The sequence below is a fragment of the Anabrus simplex genome, chromosome 9, assembly GCF_040414725.1.
Source record: "Anabrus simplex isolate iqAnaSimp1 chromosome 9, ASM4041472v1, whole genome shotgun sequence".
In the NCBI taxonomy this organism is placed as follows: Eukaryota; Metazoa; Arthropoda; class Insecta; order Orthoptera; family Tettigoniidae; genus Anabrus; species Anabrus simplex.
This window is the reverse complement of record NC_090273.1, coordinates 55,659,349-55,680,068: the sequence shown is the minus strand read 5'-3', so window position 1 is coordinate 55,680,068 and position 20,720 is coordinate 55,659,349. Positions and strand designations below refer to the sequence as shown.

The 20,720-nt window shown below is 40.7% G+C and overlaps 1 protein-coding gene across 1 annotated transcript in view; it reads left to right on the top strand.

Moving 5' to 3' along the window:
* The first annotated feature begins 413 nt into the window (after positions 1-413).
* The window catches only part of LOC137502147 (chymotrypsin-2-like), a 47,078-nt gene continuing 26,771 nt past the window's right edge, over positions 414-20,720 (top strand). The window contains exons 1-4 of the mRNA XM_068229132.1: positions 414-483; positions 4,466-4,548; positions 10,930-11,042; positions 11,146-11,281. Of these exons, the coding sequence (XP_068085233.1) occupies positions 444-483; positions 4,466-4,548; positions 10,930-11,042; positions 11,146-11,281 (372 nt within the window). The 5' untranslated portion in view covers positions 414-443. The remainder of the gene's footprint in view (positions 484-4,465; positions 4,549-10,929; positions 11,043-11,145; positions 11,282-20,720) is intronic.

Below are 20,720 nucleotides of genomic sequence, written 5' to 3'. Positions count from 1 at the left end.
TAACTTACGTACAGGAGCTTAAAACAATACCAGTGAAAGGGTTAACACGACGTGATTATCATTTATTTGTCTCCGAATAAATGTTGCGAGGAGTGACTAGAAGAATGACAAAAATTTCGTTCAGTGAATATTAGGGCCAAGAATGTTAATACACTCACTTGAAGATACGGTAAAATTGCCTCAGTCCGAATAATAACAACTGAAATAATTTCATGACTATCTTTACTGCACTCGGTTTTACGTCGAAATCGGGTACGCAAGGACATGAACCAATAGTTTTAAAACTCGATAGATATCGGTAACGACTGAACCGTGCAGCACGCTTTCTCCGAAGTGTTGTTGAGCTCTCCACGTACACAGTAATAAAGGTAGTAACGCACTTTATTGGAGCAACCTTACAGTATATAAAGCGTAGGTTTCTGTCAAATATCACCAGATCCACCATGAAGTCCTTACTACTTCTGCTACTTCCAGCTGTACTGGGTAAGTAAGACAACGAGACAAGTAGATTCTAATTTCAAGATTTTTTTCAGTATTCACTCTCATTCGCGAATTCATCGTAGAGATCAGAGACGGATCAGTAACTTATGTTTATAGATCAGATACTAAAAGATTCATTCAGATCAAAAGCTGGTAGGGAAGTTACGAAGAAATGCCGAACATTGATTACTTCATCAAAATAGTAGTATAATCGTAAGTCATACTACTGAGAAGACATCAAGAGTATTCAAATTCATGCATTTTCATGTAAGAAACTACCTATACCCAAATAATAGCAGCAGATGAGGGCATCACGTGTATGAGTATATAATAATAATAACTGTCTGAATTCCATGCACCTGATTATATATCATCTAAATGAATCAAATCTCAGAATATAAACCGTATTTTCCCACGGGCTGTGTTGTAAATACATACGTTTTCATTATAGAACAGAGATGTTCAGCTGGGCGCCTGTTGAGGCTAGCCCAGTGCGGCCGGGCTGGCGTGACGTAAATGCGGCAGCTTACGTAGCAAGCATACGTCACAGTCAAGTGGGAGACCGAAACACACTTTGCACGAAATCGAGGGAGCATTGACGTTCGGTTGTAATTTCGACGCTCTCGTCCATTACTCACCAAGGTTCTGATTGGGATACATTCTTTAAAATAAAATTCTATAATAGCAACAAAAACTGATCTTTTCAAAATATTCCGTTTTGTTTTGTACTGCGCTCGATATAAACAGTCTCTTTTATTTTCTTATATTTATTCATTCAAAGAAAGCTGACACATTATAACATTTATGTTACCATCCACAAAGGTACAATGTTCAAGCGTACAAGCTACGATTTACAATTCCTTGCATGGGAATGACTGTATTTTCATTTTAAAAATTCATGTTGTTCATTGAGCAAAATTTAATATACAACCTGCGACAAAGTTCGGCGAAACTTTGCAGAAGGGTTCCTTTCGAATGGTGTTCAAAAGCCTCCTCACTTTTCGTTGGATGTCAGGAATATCGTCAAATCTCTTTTCTTTCAAAGGGATTTTGAGTCATGGGTATAGAAGAAGTCTGGAGGATTGAGATCTGGCAAGTATAGGGGATGTTTCGTTTCATGGTCGTACCGAGACACCAGGTTTCATCCTCAGTGATGATACAATTCAAGAAATTTGGTGTCGCATCCACCGTTGCGACAAAATCCTGTGAAGACTCTAAACGTGCCTGCTTCTGATCGTCAGTCAAGTGATTTGGCACTAGACGAGAACACGTTTTCCTCTTCCCTAACTTCTGGGTAACGATTTGTCGCACGGATTCACGGTTAATCTGCAGTTCATCAGCTATCATGCGCACAGTTAATCGCCGATCGTTCGTGATTAATGTTCTCACCTTCTCAATGTTTTCGTCACTGACGGCGGTCGCCAATCTTCCGCTGCGGGGTTGTCAGAAACACTTTCCCGGCCTCCCCGAAAACAGGTGAACCACTCGTACACACACTTCAAGGACAGTACTTGATCTTCATGAACACGTACCAGCATCGCATGCGTTTCTTTCGGTGTCTTGCGAAGCTTAAAACAAAAGTGTACATTGATCTTTTGGTCGTTCATGTTCCTCTTCGCAGTTTAGAACCACCGCACTAAACACGCACTGTGTCAAACAGGTCTTATAACGGCACACACACGATGCTCAACTGAACAACGTTGGGAGCAGGTGGTCGAAGCCTGCTACTGCGCAGGTGCAGCGTTGGGTGTCGCCAGTGTCGCCGGACCGAACGTTCTGACTTCATTTACCAAACTTTATTGTCACAGGTTGTAATTGCATATTGCAACACTTACTTTACACAGTGTTGTAGTGTTGTGTGACTTTCCCTGTTCACTGAATTTCTAAAAATAGTAGGTATTTAAAATTTAACAGGCGTCCGGTGATAGCACTTAGCCTCTAAATAGCGAGAGGGAATTTCTTCACGAGTGAGGACATAGATATTTACAATCCAAGATTAAAGTACAACAACAAGATATATTTACGTTGTATGACATTGTCCCTTCAACATTGTCATATCGTTTCGGTGTTTTCCAAATTCGTACGTTCCTCATCGCCAGATGATTCATTCCAAGCTTGTGTCAATGTCATACTTTCAAATGTGCGTACAACTGTTATGTTATGGACCCACTCAGACTGATTCTGATGGTCCCGTCAGCATCCGCTTCGAACGCTAGCGTTGTGCCACGTCCGGGGAGCCACCTGGTAATGAACGCACTATTTCCACTTCCATTACAACGTCTAATTTCAAAAAGTCATTGTTTAAGAAGACTTTCTGGTGGACAGGCGAGATTTCTCTGCGAAACGTAAAGAATTTCACCTTATTTCTTGACACGGCATAAGCCCGAAAGCCTTTACAGTATCATGATTAACATAATTACTTAATGAAACCAGGTCTTTGCCTATAAAGGAAATCACCTTGGGATGATCCTACGTTAAAAAGTTCAGATCTATGCGTGCCAAAGATAATATATGGCTAGGCATCGCACACATGCACGCAAACAAACGCTTTCGGATATCACAGACTGAATGTGGCCCCCCCGTGTCGAGCACCGATAATGACTTCCTACGCTATGGATTTAAAATGGCTCCTTGACTTGTATTACCTAACTTATGTACTTTTCCTGGCGACACTGAATCTAAACATGTAATGCTGGTGATAGCACGTTGGATTGTCAAATCTCAACACAGGCTTTCCGGTGCTTTTTCATTCATAATTCCCCAAGGAATGTAAAAAGAAAAATCTGGCTATGCGGTGCATTTATACCCCTTTCCATCCACCTGTGTTAAAAATTTAAAATCTCTGGCCGCACAGTTGGCTGGGCATCACACACACACACACACACACACTCTTTATTACACCATTTCTATTCTAATTTCATCTATTCCTGCTGCTTTATGACAACGGAGTTTCTTTACTATACTTTCCACTTCCTGAAGCGTAATTTCACTAACAACATTGTCTTCCTCCCCATGAGGTCGGTTGTTCGCGACGTCAACAGAAATATTTCTTTTTACATTGATAAGATTTTCTAAAAATTCCCTCCACTTGGGATATACTATGAGTACACCTGATTTATCCTAAAAACTATTCCTTTCCTTTTTCCCTTCCGTTCTAAGATTCCTTATTACCCTACAGAAAGGTTTTCCCTTTCCAAGTTGTTACCAAAGTTTTCCCATGACTTCTTGAATTCTACAATTATTTGTTTCCCTAATGTGTGAACTCTTCCCTGTCTGAATCAATCCTTGTTTGGAGTCATATCTGACACGCTTTCCTTTTAAGTTTGAAAGCTGGATCTTTTTCATCATTTCCCCAAGATATTTCCTTTACCCCATCTGTACACACTGATTTCAGTGTCGGTTATGATATAGTCTATTGAGGCTACGGTGCTCCTACTCTCCCATGTGCAGCTGTGAATAACATTATGCTTGAAGAATCGATTCGTCACTGCTAATCCCACACCAGCACGGAAGTCCAGTAAACGCTTCCCATTCATATTACCTCCCATATCCTCCTACATTTACCTATCGCTTTCTCATATCCTTCCGCAATATTTCCAACTTGCACATTAAAATCGCCAATTAGCACTACGCTGTCCTTTCACTTGACCCTACGTACGATATCCCACAGTGTTTCATAAATCTCTGCCAATGTCATCCTCTTTCCCAGCCTCATATTGTGAATAGACTGAAACTGTTCTCGTCCTAAATCCTCCACAAACTAAATCTATACACATCATTCGATCATTTACGTGTCTATCAGAAATTATGTTGCGTGCAATAGTATTCCTGATGAACAGTCCTACTCCACACTTTGCCCTTCCCTTCTTAACATCCGTCAAGTACACTTTTTAATCTCTTCCTCGTTATCCCAACTTACCCAAATATTATTAATTACAAACACTTTGCTACACGTTGTAACTATCCAACCTATTTCTATTTGCAGGTGCTAATGGAAAAAATGTTTGTCGAGTCAATAATCGCATTCTTGGAGGGGTGAGGGCTGATAAAAGTGAATTTCCAGGACTGGTAAGTGTTTAGATTCTTGGATTATGATTTCCAATCCGTAGTGGTTTCAATGGTGGATACCAAACAGATGCATATATTTTTCTATTTCAAATGTGGAGGTTGTCCGCAGATGGTTACTGATTACTTAAGAAAATAACAGGAAATTTTACTTTCATGAAAGCCTGTAGAATCTTTTAGTTGCGCTGAAACATGAAATCTATGTATATAAAATTGGATGTTGGTATATTTGAAGCTAATAGACTCAAAAACTACTGGACCGATTTCGCTGAAATTTTCACACTTTGTTCTTATTACATCTGAGAGGGATTATGAAGTAGTTTGAACGAAATCTGATTGGTAGTTCGGCACTAAGGGGTGAAAAATAAAATAGGGGAAGATAAACAAGCGGCAAGACAAGTCCGATCAGGGGGGTGCCTACCCAACAGAATGTGAGGATTATGATGTGTTCCTTAAAACATATTTCTGCTTTTATATTCCATAAAATTATATACAAATGAAAAGTCCAAGTTCTGTTCCCATGGAACAGGAGGTGAGAAGGTGAGGAAATGTCGCAAATCACAGAGATTGCGGGAGAAAGTGTGTATGTTCCAGCGTAGCTCTCAACCAAATTTTATACTCATATAACTTACTATCTGGAAAAATTACTGTAGGGGCAAGAAACCCCTAACACACCTAAAGGAAGGGGGTGAAACAAAAAAATCCGAAAATGACGATATTAGTGACTAATTCATAGTCTTTGGGGTAGCTGAGTTGCACTGTGACACTCTGAGTGCCGTTTAAGTCAAAGTTCGTTCCCAATCGGTATGGTAAACATGTTATGACTTACTGTTTGGGAACGAAAACTGTAGGGTAAGACACACATACGGGAGTGATCGTACAGTATATAAAATGACTGTCATGAATGACTGACTGATTCATCATCGCCAAGCCAAAACTACTGGACATAATGAAATGAAATTTTGGATTGTTTCCGGATATTCCTTTTAAGGGGGTTGCGGTGAAAAGATGTTAAAAAGAGATTGAATACTTTTTACGAGGATACCTATATCTTAAAAACTGAAGATGTTACAGACGTTAAAAATGGTATTTGGAATCTTCTTTAAAAATAAACACATTTTTTTTGGAAAATCCAGTTTAACAGGGGTGAACGGCTTTGACAAAGGTGGTGAATTTCTTAAAAGACTATATATATCTACAGTATTGCTCAGAAAGGTAACATTCTACACACGTGGAAATTGGTATTTGGAATGTCCTGTGAAAGTAAAGAAACACAGTTAATTTTTTTTTCGGAAAATCCGCTTAAGGGAAACTGGAAAAGGGGATGAATTTTTAAAACGAGCGTATCGATAGCACCAACACTTAACATGTTACAGACGTGAAAATTGGTGTGAAAATTTGTTTTTGTAGTCTCATTTAAAACTAAAGAAATACGTATTTTTGTTTTTCGGAAAATCCACATAAGGGGATGAAAGAATTGAAAAATTAGTTGAATTCTTTTTAGGAGGATACTTATACTTTAAAATTTAAAGGTGTTGCAGACGTGAAAATTGGTACTTGGGATCTCGTTTAGAAATAAAAAAACACGATTATTTTGTTTTCGGAAAATCCACATAGGGGGAGGGAATAACTGAGACATTAGTTGAATTATTTTTACGAGGATACTTGCATCTCAAAAAGTGAAGATGTCACAAACGTGAAAATTGGTATTTGGAATCTCCTTTAAAAATAAAGATATATGTATTTTTTGTTTTCGTAAAATCTACTTAGGTGGATTGGAGGTGGGGGTAGGACTGATAAAGGGGTTGAATTCTTTTTATGGGGATACTTATATCTCAATAAAACTGAAGATGTTACAAACGTGAAAATTGGTATTTGGAATCTCCTTTAAAATCCTTTTTTTTTTTCGAGTTGAGAGAAGACTATTCCTCACTCCGAAAGTTCTAAGTCGCAACTTAGAACCCAAAAGGCAAGTAGAACAAACGTGATTTACAAAAACTTTCTGGGGTAAATGAGACTCAATACTTCGGTGAGATTTTTGTACTTTAGGGATTTTCAGATAATGTCTTAGTACAGTACCGAGGAACGATTACTTTTATCAGATGACGAAATCCACGCGGGCGAAGCCACGGATAACTGCTAGTGTATAAAATAAAATATAATATTCTATATTTGTTTACACTCCCATATTCCGGAAATAGCTGTGATCATCTTTAGTTATTTGTTACTAACAGGACATCTCAGGACGTAGCACTGTATTCTTCTTCTTATCCCTTAGTCTGATAGAAATCTAAACCGAAAATTCGTAGACCTTCACAATTATACTGCAAAAGGGAACGGTGGGTCAGAGCAAAATTCTACCTGTGTGGCACCCAGTGGGGATACCCTCATAACTTCATTAATGATGTTATCAATTTACTTTTATTGTTTTCTGTAACGGCAATGTGGTGTAAACAGAGCAAAATAAAATACGATAACTTACTTCAAGTAGACATATGGGGAATAATCAGAATTGGAATAAGGCGAATCAGCACACAAAATGGGAAGAAATCTATAAGAAAACTGAAAATAATAACAAGGATGGCAGCTAAACCATTTCATTATTACAAGGATCCTAGAAAAGGAAAATAATATTTTGGTCTTCATAAACTAGACGATTCCTCGCATATCCCAGAGACGAAATGAAAATATATCAAAACCTCCTATGAAAATTAAAATTAAAATGAAGATTCGCTAGGGCACGAAGAGAATAAACTAGTACTAAACCAATAAACGATGACGAAATAAAAAAGAAAATAGGTATTATATAGTTGATGGAAAGACAGGGAATGAATTTAGTGAATGCAGTGATGTATGATGAGAAATTTTCGGTAATTTTGAAGTTTTTCCAAATCATTTAAGAAAAGACTAGGCAAACAATTGATAAGGAGCCTGCCACCTGGTCTACGAGCCTTCACATCCCAGTATAACCACTACTGAAAACTCGCTGTTCCTTTATTTGTCAGGGTTGCCGACCATAACGTAAACATGAACAGGAAGAATCCTCAACTAACCAGCTAAACTTATGCTAAAATGTAGGCCAAGAACAACTGGATTCAAAAAAAAAAAAGCCAAGCTATCCCACGATGTTACATAAGAATAAAACCTAATGGGACATGAGGCCCAGACACAGGGGATAACCCCATACTACCTTGTGACGAGGAATAAAGAATTTCAACCGCCGAAGATTTGAAAATCTTAGTCACAAGAAAATTGAGAAAAGGGAAACGAAGGTCTACACCCGTGTTTGCTTTTAGGATATTACACCCAGTAGGGTGGTTATGTTCCCTCCTAGAAGAAACTAGAAAACCTACATGATAGAGAAAATTATGGATTCGTCATTAATATCTGGGTGCTCGGATTTTCTTGCCCTCGGACTTGTTTTTCGGTTTCAGATAATAAGTCGTATGTGAATCAACGTTCGTTGAGAGCTATGCTGGAACATATATACTTTCAACCGTAATCTGTAATCTCGATTATTTCGGACATATTTTTTTCCGCCCCTTCTCACCGCCGTGCCAATGGGGCTGACCTTGGACTTACATTATATCTGGATTTTGACTATGCATCTCCCAGTTTCGGCAGTTCATTTCTTTATCCGATTCCTAGAGCAGGGGGAGTGTGGTGCCAATATCTCCATAACGGTTGGTTTTAGTTCCTTAAAACATGGTGTTTGGGCCCGTAGGGCTCACCGAGTTTCGTTATTTGCGTCAAGGGGCTTAAAATGAGCTTTGTATCTTCCTAGTACGACAAAATCAACATTTTGCCTATGTTAGCCTAGTATTTTTATATCTCCCCCGTCGCCCCCACTCGAATTGTTTTGAAAATAAAATACAGCCAATGCCCCTCAGGAATAATGTATATTTACATTAGTAAAATAATTTTTAGAATCGGTCGAGTAGTTAGTGAGATTACACTCCAGATATACACAAACTCACAAAATTCGCACTCTCTATTATATTAGTATAGATCATTATTACTTCGGAGTATACAAAAATATTCATTCACAGGACGAAGAGTGAACACATCATTAAGGGTAAGGTTCGATAAAATTCCAAGTTATTTGAAAACTTTTAAGGAAATGTTAGGTAAGTAGTTGATAGGGAATTTGCCACCTGGTCGGAAGCCCTAAATGCAGTTCGGAGGGTCCAGAAAAGTATAGATATTATTTGATAGTTAATATCTTTGGAACAAAATGACATATAGTTGCAATTCTTGCACGGTAGCGTTGTTCATTGTTTTCGCAACAGATGATGGAGGTCACGTGAATGGCACGCAATCTTGGCGCACGTTTTTCAGCAATGACAATTAAGTAAGATTGTCGTTTGAGCAACGCAAGGCCGTATTGAAGTGGTCCTGTAAGTACGAACACATGATGGAGGTACAACGGCACTGGCGTAATGTGTACGGAACTCAGCCACCAACACGTACAATCTATGGTATTCGGGGCCAGCTTCCAACGCTGCTGTGTTACAAAATTTTACTAGGTCACCTCAAAAATCTTTGAATCAGGGTGCACGAGAAAGCGGGGTAAGCCGATCAACCGTACGACGAATAATGAAGGCTGCAAAGTGGAAAGTGTACATCGCCGCACGCTGTGAACGAAGACGACCCGGATCGAAGGATGGAATACTGCCAGTGGTTTGAAGGCACGGTTCGCGAGGACGAACGGTTTGCAGGGATGGTTATCAGGTCTGACGAGGTGCAAACCAAACTGAATGGTACTGTAAACTGCCACAATTGCGTGTACTGGGCCCTGAATGTTCTCACGTTTACCTGGACAAACCTGTTAACTAACCGGTGTTAATGTGTGCTGTGATCTATAATCACGCTGTTTGATTGGCCCATTCTTCTTTGAAGGTACCATAACTGGTAATGAAATGGCGTATGGCTTTTACTGCCGGGAGGTCCCAGGACGGGTTCGGCTCGCCAGGTGCAGGTATTTTGATTAGACACCCGTAGGCGACCTGCGCGTCATGATGAGGTTGAAGTGATGATGAAGACAACACATACACCCAGCCCCCGTACCAGGGAAATCAACCAATGATGGTTAAAATTCCCAACACTGCCGGGAATCGAACTCGGGACCCTTGTGACCAAAGGCCAGCACGCTAACCATTTAGCCATGGAGCCGGACACCCTAACTGGTGAGGTGTACCTTCATATGCTGTATCGATATTACCAGCCATCCGAGAGGTGTTTGGAAATGAAAGATGGCGCTCCGCCTCATTACAACAGAGATGTCAGAGCCTACTTGGATGAAAATCTACCTGGACGAAGGTTAGGTCGAAGAGGAGCTGTTCAGTACCCACCACGGTCTCCAGACGTTACGCCGCTTGACTTCTACCTATGGGGACCTTGAAAAATGAAGTTTATCAACAGAAGTCAGCCACACTGAACGAGCTACGAGATGCAAGCGTCCTGTGCGGCTATGACACGGCAACACTGACAGCCGTAGTTCGGTTAGAAGCTCAGCGGCATCGAAGTTGTTTGGTTGCTGACTGGGGTCACTTGGAACACATAAAATACCCCCCCCCCCGCCACCCGCCCCCCGTGCAAGAATTGTAACGGTATGTAATTTTGTTCCCTTAATATTCACGATCAGAGTGTGAGTACATTTTTCTGGCCCCCTCTGTATTGATGATTCGAAAACTATATGGAAACCCCAATTAGCAGAATGTCGCAAAACTAATGTGAGTTTGGAGATATAATATGTTTTATACACCTTCAAGGCCTAAGTTTTTGTACACTTGGGTGAAGATCTCGGAGTGTATAGCTACACGTTCCTCAATGAGGTTACGTAGTACGACCCGAACGTGAATTTAGGGTGATTTTGCCATGGCGCGAGCTACATGTAAACAAAATGTAACCGGATTCCAGTGGTTACACGATACACCATTAAGAAAAGAGGAAAATAAATCAAATTACACGGCACTTTAAAACCTTAACACACAATAAACATCAGGTGAACTGCGCCAATACCCACAAATAAATATTAGGTTGGGCAACGTGACGCCTATAATAAAGGAATGTGGAGCGGGTCTAGGAAACCTACGAGGGCCATAGAGATACGAAAGTTTCTGGTTTCCAGATAAATCAACGGTGATCCCTTGATTCAAGATATTACCAATAATATAACAATACTTCCATTCTTGACGAGCCGAATGCAATTTCGCGTTCAAAACATTACGAAATGTGTTTCCAACTTTGTGTATGGAATTTCTGGTAAAAGGAGTTCGTTTGGATTCCAGTAATGTTTATCTTGTTTCATGACTTCACCTACGGAGGCATGTGTTCGTCTCCTGTACTGTATTGATGATAATACGCATTCTTTCTTCATTTCAGGTATATCTTCAGATAAATTCTTGGAATGGGACTGGTGTTCTACGGACTCAATGTGGAGGATCCATGATCAGCGAACACTGGGTGCTAACAGCAGCACACTGCCTCACTCCTGAGTATGTTTATTCATTCATTTAATGAATACAACTTGAAGTAACTGGTGTCTATCGAGAGTTCGTATTGTAAAATTAATTCTGATTACGTTTCTCACTATTTTAGAGATCCTTCTGAGCAGTTCCTTTCTGTGTGGGTTTATCCTACCAAGGGATCTTATCAGAACATTAAGTCTACAGATGTTATTATACACGAGGAATACGATAAAATCAGAAATGATAATGACATCGCACTAATTAGGGTGAGTACAAAATAGAAATCAATCTAACCACTTGTAACTCCAGTATCTTGTGAATAATCATCCTGGGAGGTGAGGGGAGATGCTTACCTAAAATTCGCCGTCTCTAAAGAAAATGCAGAGAGGATTGGTGTATTGTAAATTTTTGTTCCTTTTCTGGTTTCTTTGGTCATTAGTCTATAGAATGTTTTGATACCCCTGTTTGTCCCTCTGTAAATGATACCCTATCATCCACTTCCTTGTGCAGAAGTATGTATCACCGTTTCTAGCCTTTGTCATTTCATCGAACTGCATTTCTTCTACAGAACTACTTCATTGCCCGTTGCATATTTCCGCCCTGTACCTTTTGAGCATGTTGCTCTCATTCTTCCTGCTTTATTCCCATCATCCACATAATCCCAAAGATTCTCGGCTAATGCATGCACATTTCTGCAATCAGAATCTAAATGTATAGCTTACCATACCCAAGTGAATTTGCCGATCATCATTCGAACAGAGTTAATGAATTTGTATGTTCATTAAGCATTTTACATATAAAATACATTGCCAAGGAACATGTATCATAGCTTCTGCATAATACATACTATCATCGTCATTATCATCGTTTACTAAAGCCTCTGATTTGACACTGCAGCCAACTTTCTATACACATTGATAGCATCACCTCATACGAGCTGAATTCAGTATGCGTGATTATATTAAGCTTATTGATGTATGAAAGTCTTGCTCTCCCTTTTCCCATTTTACCAAAAACCTTCTCTTGCATGATGTTCCATATGATGATGATGATGACGCTTGTTGTTTAAAGGGGCCTAACATGGAAGGCCATCGGCCCCTGATGTTCCATATCAAACTGTTTCGTCTCATTAAGTGGTCAAACAATTTCACATAGGCCAAAGGCGGGCATTTATACAAGTTGTGGCTCATGCTTCCCCTAGTGCACCGTCACTGCATTGTCCTACACAGGAGGCTTGCGGTGGTGTCTCAACAGCGCGCTACTGCCAGCGTCTTGGGCAGGTGCAGCATTCCAACTGATAAACCCACTGCTACACTGGGGAAAAAAGCTGGTAATTTCACGAATGAAAAATCTTAAAGACTAAAAGCTCTTAAATTTCACAGTTCTTTTCTCTATTTCTCTGATTAGAATTTATTTTTATTCGCCTCCCTTGGCACTAAGGTGTTAGTTTTCTTTCAGTCCAGCTTGTTCGGTTAAATCACATCTCAGCTGCTTCCAGCCCGTCTTTTCCTCATTTATCCCAAGGTCTAAGTTTCGCTCCTTTAGGTTAGTACACTCTCACTATCATTACAAAAACTTACTAATTTCGAAGTATTCCTGCTCTGAATAGAAAGAATAATTAACCTCCTCTGAAGTTTACACCTGAACATGTTGGGAATTATCTTCCTCGATTATTCTAGATCGCCAAAGTAATTGTTCGGCTGTTCTCTCGAAGTGATCCTACATTATGTGCAGGGACCTCATGTTACTCTGTTCAGGTTACGTTTTCTATTTGTCACTTTGAATCAGGTCACGATTTCATATAATAATCTGTGCCTCCACCCCTGAATGGTTACTTGTTACGCAGCTGAGTTTCTTGCTATCGAATTCATAGCCCTGGATACTTCCGTCACTGTGGATAAATACCATGTCCAGTTCGTGCTGGAAGTTACCTTCATGATCTGTGGTAACTCGACAGGATGTGGATGCAAGGGTGATTTTTTTTGCTTTTTTGCAAGTTCCTTTACGTTGCACCGACACAGACAGGTCTTATGGCGACGATGGGAGAGGAAAGGGCTAGGAATGTGAAGAAAGCGGCCGTGGCCTTAATTAGGGCACAGCCCCGGCATTTGCCTGGTGTGAAAATGGGAAACCACGAAAAGCCATCTTCAGGGCTGCCGACAGTGGGGTTCGAACGCACTATCTCCCGAATACTGGATACTGGCCGCACTTAAGCGACTGCAGCTATCGAGCTCGGTCAAAGGTGCATCAGGTGAAGGGGAAAGATATCTGAGGGAGCTATATGTTTGTTGTGGTGAAGCAGACGTACTAATTGAGCTTCGGAAGTTGGGAATGTTCACCGTCTCTGAGCAAAGAACAGCAGTTAAACTAGCAAGTGAATGGTTCCAGTCATGGTGGTCATTCGGAGGTTCTTAACATTGAAGACTCACACTAAAGTGACCAGTTGATCCAGGTCAAATTCCTACCGAGTGGATTAAAAATGACGAAGACTTGAGAGGCCCTCTATGTTGATGATCTGTTAATTTTACTGAAGCCTTCCACCGTTTTCTGGATTCTAATGACGCAAGGGCAAAATTTGACATCATTGTGAGTATCTTCACATATACCACCACTTGGGGGTTGACTGGAGGGATACCGTCAAGCCTTCCGTTAAGGTCGTTGTCCGCTTGTATCAGAGGGAAAGGAAAGCTGAGGAGATTACTGGAGTGGCAAGAGAAGAGAGAGAAGTACTAAGAATGTGGTAGCTTTGAAATCTCTTTAATTACTGACCGAAAAGTGACTTGAATTTCACGTATTGTCAGTTCCAGGCGCTAGAGAGCATGAAGTTCGGAGCTTTGTTGCACGCAGGGTGCTCGAGATGAAAACTTCATTGCCTAGAGTTGAGGAATGGTCTCACAGTTTTGTCACTGAATAAGAGTGATATACGTAAGACTATAGCGACTACGAAAGAGCATAAGTCTCACATACTTATGAATGCTGCCGATGGCTCATTGACGTAAGCAGTTAAAGCATTATGCACATTGCTATTAAAAATCTTGCTGGGTACAGACGGCGAGCTTGTGAGGGAGCTGAGAAAATGGAGAGCGGAAATTTCCTGAGGGTATGCAACTCAATGAAAGGGGTAGAAATCTCGTGAAATGGGGGATGGTTATTAGCTCACACACCAAGGAATGGCCAGCTGAAAAACATGCCCCCTATCGTCGTTTGTGCTAACGTGCCAAATAATGTCGCTGAATGTTATCATTAACACAACATCCCGCCCTTTGCACATCTTTTCACACTATGCACGACAAATTCCATGTGATGAATGCAAAGAGTTGTTTTGGCAGGAGCTGCAAGAAAGTATCTTAGTGTGCTCCCAAGAAGTCCTACTTCTATGCAGAGATGTGAATAGAAGTACCTAATGTACTAAAGATATGTGTAGCTAGCACAGATAGAAAATTTATGGCACCCAAAATGATGATGGATGCCATATCCTAGTCTTAGATGAGGCAAATGTCAAAGTCACCATCAAATTCTTTCTTCAAGGCACGTATCTCTCACTTAATCACTAATACTAGTGTCAACGATGTCAGTCAGGTCAACTTCGCCCCGGTACGATGCCGTGTCTTTTCTGTAGTCGTTATGTGAAGGTCATACCATGTCACTCTTTAGCACCTCAAGCACGGAAAATTAACTGCAAGTTGCTCGCAGTTAACATTATGTGCTAGAATGTGCATAGGACATTTTGCTTAACAAAGTCACTACACTCCCTGTCAACCCAGAGTGTACTGACGCCACATGGATACCTGTTTCATGATGATGATGATGATGACGATGATGATGATGATGATGATGATGATGATGATGATGATGATGATGATTGGCGTAGGGATGTGGTGACCCCGTCGCCCAGTCGCAACCACTGCAATCAGCCTCCCGAGTATTGGAGGGTAAACCACAGACTTAAAAGGAAATGCGTGTCAGGCACCACCATCTTGTGCATAACAAAGTATCGACGCGAAGATCCATGGTAGGCCTACAAGCCAGTGCTAGCATCTTCGAATTCCTTTCAACAATCAAAGGAACCTCGGGTGGAGATAAAGAATAATACCGAAATTGGCAAAGTCTTCGAGCAGATCTGGCAGGTATGTCCACCAACATAGCTCCGATGAAAGACATACTTCCGAAGAACAATGTAAGATTTGGGACTATGAGTATTTTGACCCTGACTGGAGAAACCAAAGAACTTATCGATATGATGAAGAGGAAAAATCTATCCATATTGGGTATGAGTGCAACAAAATGGAGAAAGGCAGGTAGCAAGATTCTCAGAGATACCTACAAATTATTATGGAGTAAACGCCAGGAAGAGGCCAGAAACGGTGTAGCTTTCCTGATAACAAAAGACATGGACGCCATTAATGAAGCATTCTATAAGAATGATGACAAATGAAAGAATCATTGAATTATGCATGCAGCTGGAGTCCACAAATTACACGGCAGTGCAGGTATATGCACCACAGGTTGGATGTAGTGCTCAAGAGAAAGAACAATTCTGTCAAGATCTAGAAGATATAATTGATGAAGAAAATGTCATCATCATTGGGGACTTAAATGGACAAGTTTTGACAGACAGTCTTGGTTATGACGAAATCACTGGACCACATGGGTTTGGGAACAGAAATGCGGAAGGCTAACAACTGCTTGATTTGTTTAGAAGAAATGGATTGATCATCAAAAATACCTTCTTCCAAAAACATGACAGCCACAAGATAACAAGATATGGCTGGGATGGAAAACATAAGTCTCTCATCGACTACACCATCATTAACAAAAGGAGGAGGGAAATATGTAAGTGCTGTCAAAGTTATCTCCAGTGAAAGTATGGACAGTGATTGCAGACCTAAATCATGTGGCTAACACAACCCCGAAGAAAGGAAAAAGAAAACGTAAAGTGAAGACTTGGAAATCAGAAGAAGTCAAGCTGAAGGACTAATATAAAACAATGAAAAAAATGAAATGGCGTGTGGCCTTTAGTGCCGGGAGTGTCCGAAGACAAGTTCGGCTCGCCAGGTGCAGGTCTTTCTATTCGACACCCGTAGGTGACCTGCGCGTCGTGATGAGGATGAAATGATGATGAAGATAGCACATACACCCAGCCCCCGTGCCATTGGAATTAACCAATTAAGGTTAAAATCCCCGACCCGGCCGGGAATCGAACCCGGGACCCTCTAAACCGAAGGCCAGTACGCTGACCGTTCAGCCAACGAGTCGGACAGATAAAATAATGGTACAGAGACACTAACCAAAAGGCGAAATGAATACAGTAGAAGAGGAATTGAAAATTTTTAAAGATACTTTGGTGGATGAAGCTAAAGACTTATGTGGAATAACAGAAAGAAACATGAAAAAAAAAAAAAAGAGACACCTTGGTGGAATGACAGAGTATGATTTGCTATACAAGAGAGAAATTGGGAAAAACAGATGCTAGATAAAGAAAAAACAAAGAGATGCACAAGATCCAGGTATCAAGAAATGACTAAACTACAGGAAGTCTACAGGGCAAAAAAAATACTTACAGCTAAGAAGATTGTAAGAGAAAGATAAAAAAAATTGAATGAGTCTGTGGAAAAGTTGGAAGAATACAGCAGAGGAAACAAGAAACCTCTTTATCGAGTGATTAAATATAAGCGAAATAACCTAGGAGACATCAAGGTTATAGAGCAGAACAATGGATCAGTATAACGAGAGGAAGGTGGAATCAGGAGAGAATTCAAGACCTTATTTGACAAGCTCCTCAATGAGAGGCTTCAAATGTAATTCATAACAAAGAAGAATCTGGAAAAAGTGAAGAACCCAGTAAAAATATGGAGCCACCAATTACATGGCTGGAGATAGAGAAGAGCCTTAAAAGTATGAAGAAATGGAAAGTTGCAGGAATAGATGAGTTAAGTGTGGACATGTTGAGAGCAGGAGGAACCCCAGCAATCCAATGGCTATTTAGAGTCCTGCATGTAGTATAGCAGCAAAATATCATCCCAGAAGACTGGAAGAAAGGTATAATTATACCTATATTCAAGAAAGGCAGCAGACGGAAATGTACCAACTACCGTTTCCTCAATCTACTCTCTCTTGGACTGAAAATTCTGCAAAAAATTATAGAGGATAGATTACGAGAAATTGTAGAACCACCTTTAGAAGAAGGACAATATGGCTTTAGGCCGGGAAGATGAACAACAGATCTTATATTTGCTGTCAGGATACTAATGGAAAAACATTGTGAAAAAGAGAAGCCTTTATATCTACTGTTTTTTGACATCGAAAAGGCCTATGACAGCATACCAAGGGAGCTTATTTGGGAGTGCCTGCGAAAGCTCAAAGATAAACAGAGTCTAATTTTAAAAGTTAAGGTGCTTTACGAGAAAACCAGAAGCTGTGTACAAGTCAGTTCTGGACTGTCAGACTGGTTTGAGATAAAAAGGGGAGTACAACAAGGTAGTGATTAGTAGCCCCTATTATTTATCATTGTAATGGATACCATATTAAAAGCACTAAAAGAAAAGGGGCAAAAAGACTTTGCAGATTATGTACTCGTAGTAATATGGGGTAACTCTGAGAAAGATGTGGAATAGAGACTGCACGGGTGGAGTCAGGAGTTTGAGAGTTATGAATTAAACCAAGGCTAAAACGGTAGTGGTCTGCCTCTGTGGTGTAGTGGTTAGCGTGATTAGCTGCCACCCCCGGAGGTCCGGGTTCGATTCCCGGCTCTGCCACGAAATTTGAAAAGTGGTACGAGGGCTGGAACGGGGTCCACTCAGCCTCGGGAGGTCAACTGAGTAGAGGTGGGTTCGATTCCCCCCTCAGCCATCCTCGAAGTGGTTTTCCGTGGTTTCCCACTTCACCTCTAGGCGAATGCCGGGATGGTACCTAACTTAAGGCCACGGCCGCTTCCTTCCCTCATCCTTGCCTATCCCTTCCAATCTTCCCATCCCTCTCCAAGGCCCCTGTTCACCATAGCAGGTGAGGCCGCCTGGGCGAGGTACTGGTCATTCTCCCCAGTTGTATCCCCCGACCAAGGGTCTGAAGCTCCAGGACACTGCCCTTGAGGCGGTAGAGGTGGGATCCCTCGCTGAGTCCGAGGGAAAAGCCGAACCTGGAGGGTAAACAGATGATGATGATGATGATAAAACGGTAGTGTTGAAGGTACAGAAGTTTGACAATCAGCCAGAAATCATGCTAAATGGCACTAAGCTGGACAGTGTCACAGAATTTAAGTACTTGGGTACTATAATGCCCAAAGATAACTTAGGTAAATATGAAGTAAACAGTCAAATCAGCAAAGCAATACATTTATACCTCGAAGTAAGACTGCTACTATGTGGGATAAACAAGTACTACTCAAAACCAAGATGACACTATAAAAAATCATTCTACACCCCTATCCTCACATACAGCCAGGAAGCCGCTAAATTAACAAGAGAGTACAACTCGAAATTCCTAGCAGCAGATATCAAGTTCCTACGGACAATGATCCAGAAGATCAGGAAGGATAAAGTCAGGAATGAAAAGGTCAGAAGACGTAGGACTAGAAGACTCATTACTCCAGAAGATCCAAAACACAAGACTGAAGTGGTTTGGTCATGTGAGAAGAATGAGTGCCAATAGGTCTGCAAGAAATGAGTATGAAAGAGAAATAAGGGAAAAGAGTCCAGTTGGCAGACCTAGAGAAAAATGGACAGACTTAATGAAGAAGGATGTAGAGGAGAGAGAACAGGATTGGGTGCGGATTGTGAACGAAGAATGGTTCATGGACCGAACAAAATGGAAAGGGCTCGTATACCACACCTAAGAACCTGGAGTTGGCCAACGATGATTATGATGATGATGCTTTTTGTTTGAAGGGGAATAACATCTAGGTCATCGGCCCGTAATGATACGGTATGAGACGAAATGTAAAGACAGTTTAATGATCCAAATCTCATCCACTTACAATATTTAAAAATGTGATGAAGAATGAATGGATAAATATGAATTTAAAATAATCAGGAGATTCAGCTCACAATACTGGAAGTTAAAAATAATTTGAAAATCGATCCACTGACTAGAATTCAAAACAGACACGATGAACAATGATTATGACCTTGAAACAACCAGTGGATTACAGCCGCAATACCCCAGCTTTCCAGAAACTATCTTAAAACCATATTACATACTGATTAAGGGACTGCTTCCAAAGCATAATCCTGAACCGATGATGAGTTTTGTCTAAACGGGTCCAAAATCCAGGTACTTATCGCTAGAAAAGTAAAAAGCATGGTATTTCTCATGTAGCGTTACCAATCATGAGTAACGTAGACTTACGGTGTTCCACACCTTGTGCTACTACTCACAGGTAATGCAAATACGCACGGGAAACGAAAACCTATTGGTGTTTCTCACATAATGACGCCACCCGCAGGTAACGACCAGATCCGTGGCGCTTCCCACAGTGGTACTAATCACATGCGCGGAATAATCCAACGACCATCCACGATGATTGTGGTAATGTGACTAAGCAAGTGAATATTTCGTAATTCTTGATCAACACAAAGGATGTGTAGCATGTCCACCAACTCTCTTCTCTACAATGACGAAGCTTGTGCAGGACAAATTTCCTCTAACATGCCTTTGTTTTGAAATGTTTGCTAACATGTAAAGAATATCTCACTCAGTTTTTTTGTTCACCGTTAGAGTTAAGAATATTCAAACCCACACAAAATTCATGTTCCGCATATTCAGGAACATCATCATTTTGACATTGGTCGTCGTGATTTAGACTGGTTTATTTTCATCTTATACTTCTTCTCCAAGGTTGTGTCCATGCTATTCAGTAACAATAATTTCGTGTGGCTATTTCTAGCCGAGTGCAGCCCTTGTATGGCAGACCCTCCGGTGAGGGTGGGCGGCATCTTCCATTTGTAGGTAACTGCGTGTTATTGTGGTGGAGGATAGTGTTATGTGTGGTGTGTGAGTTGCAGGTATGTTGGGGACAGCACAATCACCCAGCCCCCAGGCCATTGGAATTAACCAATTAAGGTTAAAATCCCCGACCCTGCCGGGAATCGAACCCGGGACCCTCTGAACCGAAGGCCAGTACGCTGACCATTCAGTCAATGAGTCGGACACGCTATTCAGTAATTTCTACAGATCTTCTGCAGACTCAGATGAAATAACAATATCATAGGCAAATCTCAAGAATTTTATTCTTTCTCCTTGGATTCTAATTCTCTTTCCAGATTTCTCTTTCATTTATTTTGCTGCCTTCTGTAGAAACATTATAAAGGAAAGGGAGGAAAAACTTCATACTTGCCTCACTCTTTCTGAATTTCTGCTTCTTTTTCAAAGCCTTCGATTTGTATAACTTCAGAGTGTCTTTTGTACACACTAGATAATTCTTCTCTTTCGGTATCTGATTCCTATCTCCTTCAGAATCTCAAATAGCTTGGCGCAATCCTTTTCTAGGTACACAAATGCCATAAATGTGGGCTTGTCCTTCATAATTAGATCCCCTAAGATTAGATGTAAAGTCAGGATTGCTTCACGTGTTCCTACATTTCTTCCGAATCCAGACATTTTCTGTCGACTCATTTTCAACTTGTCTTTTCATTATTCTGTAAATAATATGTGCTAAAATTTTCTGCCGTGAGATACGGTACTAAACTAATAGTGCGGTAGTTTTCATAC